The sequence below is a fragment of the Emiliania huxleyi genome (assembly GCF_000372725.1).
Source record: "Emiliania huxleyi CCMP1516 unplaced genomic scaffold EMIHUscaffold_319, whole genome shotgun sequence".
Lineage (NCBI taxonomy): Eukaryota > Haptophyta > Isochrysidales > Noelaerhabdaceae > Emiliania > Emiliania huxleyi.
The window spans coordinates 92756-99414 of NW_005199608.1; the positions used below are offsets into that span (position 1 = coordinate 92756).

At 64.0% G+C, this 6659-nt stretch overlaps 3 protein-coding genes across 3 annotated transcripts in view; 1 reads left to right on the plus strand and 2 right to left on the minus strand.

The window, feature by feature from the left end:
• Nucleotides 1–416: 416 nt before the first annotated feature.
• EMIHUDRAFT_444406 (hypothetical protein) lies at nucleotides 417–1523 on the minus strand. Its single transcript, XM_005774190.1, has 4 exons — nucleotides 1505–1523; nucleotides 1261–1311; nucleotides 1071–1179; nucleotides 417–950 (listed from the first exon to the last, which is right to left on the minus strand). Coding segments are annotated over exons 1-4 (399 nt in total). The 5' UTR covers nucleotides 1507–1523; the 3' UTR covers nucleotides 417–713.
• Nucleotides 1524–2723: 1200 nt separating this feature from the next.
• On the plus strand, nucleotides 2724–3471 carry EMIHUDRAFT_240927 (hypothetical protein; the record flags this gene model as incomplete). Its single annotated transcript, XM_005774191.1, has 2 exons — nucleotides 2724–2729; nucleotides 2806–3471. The coding sequence occupies 2 exons, from the start codon at nucleotides 2724–2726 to the stop codon at nucleotides 3469–3471; spliced, it is 672 nt and encodes a 223-aa protein (XP_005774248.1).
• A 383-nt stretch (nucleotides 3472–3854) lies between these two features.
• The window catches only part of EMIHUDRAFT_458309 (hypothetical protein), a gene marked incomplete at its 5' end in the record, with an annotated part of 5366 nt that continues 2561 nt past the window's right edge, over nucleotides 3855–6659 (minus strand). The window contains 6 exons of the mRNA XM_005774192.1: nucleotides 3855–3892; nucleotides 4228–4520; nucleotides 4599–4721; nucleotides 5118–5178; nucleotides 5475–5500; nucleotides 5756–5836. Coding sequence (XP_005774249.1) covers nucleotides 4488–4520; nucleotides 4599–4721; nucleotides 5118–5178; nucleotides 5475–5500; nucleotides 5756–5836 — 324 coding nt within the window. The 3' untranslated portion in view covers nucleotides 3855–3892; nucleotides 4228–4487. The remainder of the gene's footprint in view (nucleotides 3893–4227; nucleotides 4521–4598; nucleotides 4722–5117; nucleotides 5179–5474; nucleotides 5501–5755; nucleotides 5837–6659) is intronic.

The window sequence follows — 6659 nt, forward strand, 5'->3', positions numbered from 1 at the left end:
TGGGGAGGCATGAGTGTCGTTGACCTTGTCACTGCACATGCGGTCGTGCGAGACGCGTGTTGCGAAGCCACGCCGGGCGACGCCGCCGGCCCCACGCGCCACGTCACTGACTGTGCGCGCACACCCACGCACGCTTGGGGGCGGCCGGGACGGCGGACGGCGGACGGCGGACGGCGGACCCGGCGGACGGCGGACACGGCTCGCGAGCTGCGCACCTCCACACCTTCCTGCAGCTGTGCACAGTGCACGCTCGGAGCGTCACGCTGCAGAGCTGCGAGCTGGGTCGTGTGGCACGTGCGGCTGCGGGTGCTGCTGAGCTGCTGGCGGTGGCGCACGCAGGGCGCCGCCCCACGCGCCACGGCCTTTCCCCTTCCTTTGTTTCCCCCCCGCTGTACGTGCCGCGACGCCGCGGTGAGAAGAGTACTTTAATGAAGGTAGATCGGTTTACATTACACACCAAGCTGAGCCGCGGACATACCCCCGGCCAGCAGCTGCAGCAGCGCATCGTTTCGCAGCACGGCTCGCGGACATCGCGATCCGCAGCGGCCCGAGAGAGCTGGCGAGCGGGGCGAAGCTGCCGGCGCAGCGCAAACGCAGCGCCGCCGACGCCCCGCGCCACGGACACGCCCTAGCCGGCGCTGCGGACGTAAATCGCTGCCCTCTCCAAAACGCCGCCGCAGCTGCGGCAAGGGGAACAAGAAGATGCGGAAGTCTTACTTCCGGTCCTTGCCGCCCTTCCACGCCTGCTGCCCCGAGTGCACCACGATCCCCTGCAAGTTGCCCATGTCCAGGCTCCGCAGCATCGCCTTGGTCTCGGCGTCCACCTCAATCACGTCGGTGTCGACCGCAGACACCTCGGGCACAAAGTCCATGCGCCGCTCCCGCTCCTCCTCCTGCAGCTTCAGCGAGATGCCGCGCACCGGTCCTCGCTGGATACGCTTCATCAGGTGCTGCGAGGGGTAAGAGGGGGGGGACATGAGCGCGACGACTCGCTCAGAGTCGGGCAAAATGGCGCCAGAGCGCAGAGAGGGGGAGGGCTCCGGTGGTCTCGCAGCGTGTGCGGAGCGCACCGTCGCATAGCCGGCAATCTTATTCTTCAGCCCCTTGGAGGGGATGATGGCAACCTCCTCGCACACGCGCTTGTTGGTCTGGAAGTCGAGCGTCAGGCGCGCGTAGTACCTGCGCAGGGCGGCAGCAGCGGCAGGGCGCTCGGCGAGGGCTCTCCGAGCAGCCCGAAAGCGCGCTGCGGGGTGAGCGCACTTCTCGATGATGACCCGCGCGGCCTTCTTGACAGTCTTGGTACGCACGCCCCTGCACCGGCGCGGGAGCGGCGCTCAGAGCAAGGCTGCGGCCGAGAGGCGCGGCGGCCGCCGACGCCGCCCGCGCGGCCCGAGAAAAGGGGGGCACGAGGGTGCGACAGCGAAGGGACGCGTGCGGCGACAGCTCCCCGCCCAGCAGGAGCGTGGCGGTGCGTCTCGCGAGCGCGCGCGCGGGCGCAGCGCACATCTCACGCCAGCAGCCGCCTCAGCCTCGAGTCCACGTTGGTTCACAGCTTTGCAGTGTGAACGCTGTGAACAGAGTCCCGGCGTGAGATTGTTCTTCACCTTCCTACCTACCTACCTGAGATTGCAAGCGACGGAGACGTTCTGTCTGCTTCATTCTATCTAGCCAGACCAAGAAGTGCGTGCTCAAGGTGAGGGTTGAGAGAGATTTTTAGATTTTTAGCAATACCAAACAACTCTACTAGGGTGCCCACAGGGCCCCCAAAAACAAATGAACAAAGAAATGGGCCACCCCCGATCGCAGCACTTCGTGTTGGCCAGTCGAGAAATTGAGAGTGTGACTAGGAGGGTGGGATTGGCCTGTACATACTTTTCCGGAAAACAAAAAGGAAAACAGAGGGTCCCCAGCACTTTGCGTTTCCGGAAATTTCCAGGGAAAACAGAGGGTGTTTGGTGCTCCATTCTGGAAACTCGCTGTTTTCCCTGAGTGAGTCTGAGAGCTGGTCTGGGGCAAAATCTAAGGCAAAATTGAGGAAATCGACAAAATACCCAGGCCGCAGCGCGCAGGCGGTCGCAGGGTAAATTCCAGGTATGCACGGGTTCTCCGCAAAACTCCCGGCATTTTGCCGGTTTGGCCTAAAATTTGGCTGATTTTGGGCCCAAACCAGCCTCGACTCGGCTCAGAGCCCAAAATTTGACGATTTCCACGGAGTTTTCCCGGGAAAAGAGAGAGGAAAAGAGAGGGTGTTGTAGAGAAAAAAGGAAAGGAAAACAGACGGGGTGCGAGAGGAAAAGTATGTACAGCCTAAGGGTGGGACGCTGGGGATTCTCAAAGGTATACTCTTGGAATGGCCGGATCCAGCCTTAAAAGTACGAGATCGCGCGCGCTTCGCGCGCTGCACCGCCTATTCTCCGCGGCTGAGTGACGACGCGTGCCGTGTACCAGCAGAGTTGGGCGCGCGCGGCGCGACGGCGCCCGCGAGGGAAGGCGCGGGTGCAGCGGCCGCCGGCGGTCGTACCGCCCGCCAGCCGGCGCAGCAGCGGCTAGCGCAGCGGCCGCCGGCGCAGCAGCCAGATCATTCGCCCGGTGGGCGTTGGCCGTTGCGGACTCGAGCAACACCCGGGTCGAGGTTGCTGCGCCTCTCGGTGCAGTGCTGCAGCATCGCACGCCTGTTGCGCGGGATGGAGCATCGACGTTAGCCGGAATCCTGGCTGTTCCGGATGCGGGTCCGGCGGCATTTGCAGCGGCGTGGGCTACGATGACTCGGGCTGGACGACGTACGAGCGCCGTTCCGCCGAGCAGATCAAGAAGGTCTACCTGTACAAGGCAAAGTGGAAGCTCGTCCGCGATCTCGGGTCCGGCGATCTCGACAAGGACGGCGCAGGGAGCCGCAACTGGCCACTCGACCCGGACGGCTTCGACGAGCTGATCGAGAGCAAGCAGTTCACCAACGGCGCGGACAAGGAGACGGTCAAGACGCTGTACCGCAAGATGAGCGAAGCGCAGCTGAGCGGCATCGAGATGCTCGATTTCACGGGCATCTCGGCGCCATCAGTGAGCGACATGGAGCAGCTCGGCCGGTGTCTCAACTTGTGCGAGAATCTCTCGCAGTGCGACCTCACGGGGGTCGGACTCACGGATGAGCCGTGCAGAGCATTGTTCTCCACCCTCAAATTCAACGCGGTATTGACCGAGTTGGACCTCGGCGGGAACGAGATCGGCGACGAGGGTGCCACCGCGCTGGCCTCCGCTTTGGAGGTCAACGGGGTGCTGACCGACCTCAACCTCTGCAACAACAAGATCCGCGACGAGGGCGCCGCCGCGATCGCTGAGGCGCTGCGCGGCAACAGGGTGTTGAAAGCCCTCTACATCGGCGGCAACGAGTTGGGCGACGAGGGCGCGAAAGCGATTCGAGATGCGGTTAGCGGGCGGGAAGGGTTCACGCTCCAGGGATGTGAGGGGTGCTGAAAAGCATCGACCTCCGCTTCAACGATTTGGGCGACGAGAGGGGAAGGGAGTGATTCAAGATGCGGTGAGCGGGCGGGAAGGGTTCAAGCTCAAGATGTGAGTGGGCTCTGAGAGCGGAGTCGGCCAGGGGGACATGCGTGCATGGGATTAGAGTCTTGAGAAGCGCTTCGGCATCGGGGAGATTGATTTCTTTTTGCGGGATAAAATTCTTTTTGCGTTTTTCAGCAGGGTGCTGACCGCAAGCTCGTGCTCTGGGACAACACGAAGGGAGTGAAACGGGATGCGGCGAGCGGGCGGGTAGGGTTCGAGCTCAAGATAGATCAGTATAGATCACCGCCCTGCGCTCGATCGGTTGGCATGCTGGTCTCTGAGAAAGGTTACAAGAAAAAATCGCTCTGTGACTGTGTGACTGAGGTGGTACCTTTTGTTGAAAGGGGGTCCGTGAGATCCTCCGGAGAGCGGCGGACGTGCTACAGAACAAGCTGACGCGAGCCCAGTACCTCGATGAGGTGACTTGGACCACCAAGAGCTGGCTGGGGCTGCAGAAGCAGCGCATCTCAGTCGTTCTTCACACGGCCATCGCAGAGCAGGTCGTGAATGAGCTTGCCTGTGGCGGGGGAGGGCGGGTGCACGGAGCTAAGTGCCTCGCCACCCTCGCAGGAGTCGCTTAGGCGGCTCCCGTGGTGTACCTGTGTTCGTGCCAGTGCGCGCCAGTCCCGTGCCCAGTGTTGTGCGAGGGAGTTTTGTTGTAAGAACCTTTTGTTAACGACCAGCAGAGCTGCCGCTCAACACTACTAAAATCCGGACGCCCGCGCGCAGCCATCCACCAATCTAAGGGTCGCACACGCGTGCGGTTGCGCGCGCGGCGGCCGCGTCACCTCTCGCTCTCTGACCACCTCTCTCTCTCTCTCTCTCTCTCTCTCTCTCTCTCTCTCTCTCTCTCTCTCTCTCTCTCTCTCCTATACCTACCCAACCCAACGAATCCCTCACGGCAGCGACGAGGCGTCTACGCTGCGTCACTCCGACTTGGCCGCCGCGGCCTTGGACACCTGAGGAGAAAGAAAAAGCAGCAGAGTCAGGAAGGGCCGCTGCCGGTCTGAGCGAACGCCTCGGGGCGCCGCGCGCACCCGTTGGGCACTGCCCCCAAGGCTCTGGGGCGTGGGGGGGACGGACGGCTGTCGGCGCTCCGTCGCGCGCAGCGCCATCCCGACGATCTTGTACATCCACCAGGCGTTGAGGCAGCCGGCGGCCTGACAGGCGGAGCGAGCGAGCCCTTGGTCTAGGCGCGGAGGGCCGGCGCTAGCAGGTGTGCTAGCAGGTGTGTCGAGGAGGCGGCGAGGCGGCGAGGGGGAGAAGGGGGGGGGGGGGGGGCCCGAGGAGGTGTTTGGACTTGGGAGTGCCCCAAGCGCCGAAGGGCGGTTGTTTCAAGGGCGGGGGGTGTCCGACCAGGCGTGTCAAGGCCTCATATGGGGTGCCAAGGGCGGGGGGGGGGGGGGGGCCAAAACAAACCCCGCCCGGGGAAAATGGTGCCGTATCGGGGCTCAGGAGGCGACAGGGTGACCTCGGGTGACCTCGGGTGATCTCGGGTGATCTCGGGTGATCTCGGGGCGTGCGGAATGCGCGCGGCTCTCTGGGCGCGCGGCCGCCGTGATCGCGACACAGAGGACGTCGACAGCGAGGCGAGGCGCGTGGCACGGGGGCGCGAGCCTATCACCCGGTAAGGTGAGGTGAGGCTCCACTTCTCCGCGAGGTGGCGGGGGAGGCGCCAGGCTAGCCCTCGCGACTCTACGTCTGAGAGACAGGAGCCGCAGTGCGGCACACTGAAAGTGCAAGGCGCAGTGCGCGTGGGTGCGCGCCGCGGCGCGCGCGCGTGTGTGCTATGGGGAGAGATGGGGAGTTTGCACCCCGGGAGATATGGGGAGATCTGCACCCCGGGAGATATGGGGAGATCTGCACCCCGGGAGATATGGGGAGATCTGCATCCCGCATCTATGGACACGAGCAGAAGTGGCCGTAGCCGCAGCAGCACCTGCGCGTCGACGGCGGCTAGGGCTTAAGGAAGTGTCTCGGAAGTGTCTCTAGGAAGTGTCTAGGAAGTGTCTAGGAAGTGTCTAGGAAGTGTCTAGGAAGTGTCCAGGGCGGCTAGGGCTTCGCCACACCACCAAAGGTCCCTGCCATGCACTACGGCTGCCAAGACGCTGCCGCAGAGCGGGGACCCACGACCCCCCCCCCCCCCCCTCCCCCCCTCTCTCCCGGCGACTGCCCGTTCTCCGCTCTTCTGTACCTGCGCGACGCCGCCCCAGAAGAAGGCGACGCGCACCAGCAGGAACGTCAGCGCAAACGCGATGTTTGTGCAGAAGAGCGCCTGCAGAGAAAGTGCAGAGAAAGTGTAGAGAATGTGCAGAGAAAGTGCAGAGAAAGTGCAGAGAATGTGCAGAGAAAGTGCTGTGAGTGTTCGCAGAAGGGTTGTTCTAGCAGAAAGCTGCCTCCCGGCTACCTCTCGGCTGCCTCTCGGCTACCTCTCGGCTGCCTCTCAGCGGCATCTCGGCTGCCTCCCGGCTGCCTCTCGGCTGCCTCTCAGCTGCATCTCGGCTGCCTCCCGGCTGCCTCTCGGCTGCCTCTCGGCTGCCTCCCGGCTACCTCTCGGCTGCCTCTCGGCTACCTCTCGGCTGCCTCTCGGCTACCTCTCAGCGGCATCTCGGCGGCATCTCGGCTGCATCTCGGCTGCCTCTCAGCGGCATCTCGGCGGCATCTCGGCTGCATCTCGACTACATCTCGCCCGCGACTCTCCGAGCCCGTGCTGCAGCAGGAACCAACGCAAGTTGAGGGGGAGAGTGGACAGCTCGCCTGGTGGGGAGGGTTAATTAATTAATTAATTAATTAATTAATTAATTGAGAGTGGACAGCTCGCCTGGTGGGGAGGGTGGCGGTGGGGAGGGTGGCGGTGGGGAGGGTGGCGGTGGGGAGGGTGGCGGTGGGGAGGGTGGCGGTGGGGAGGGTGGCGGTGGGGAGGGTGGCGGTGGGGAGGGTGGCGGTGGGGAGGGTGGCGGTGGGGAGGGTGGCGGTGGGGAGGGAGGTGGCGGCGACGGATCAGGAGGAGAGGGTGGTGGAGGGTGTGGCGGTGGAAGGGGGTGGTGGCCGTTGCGGTGGGAAGGGAGGTGGTGGGGGAGCGTGGAGGTGGTTGTTGG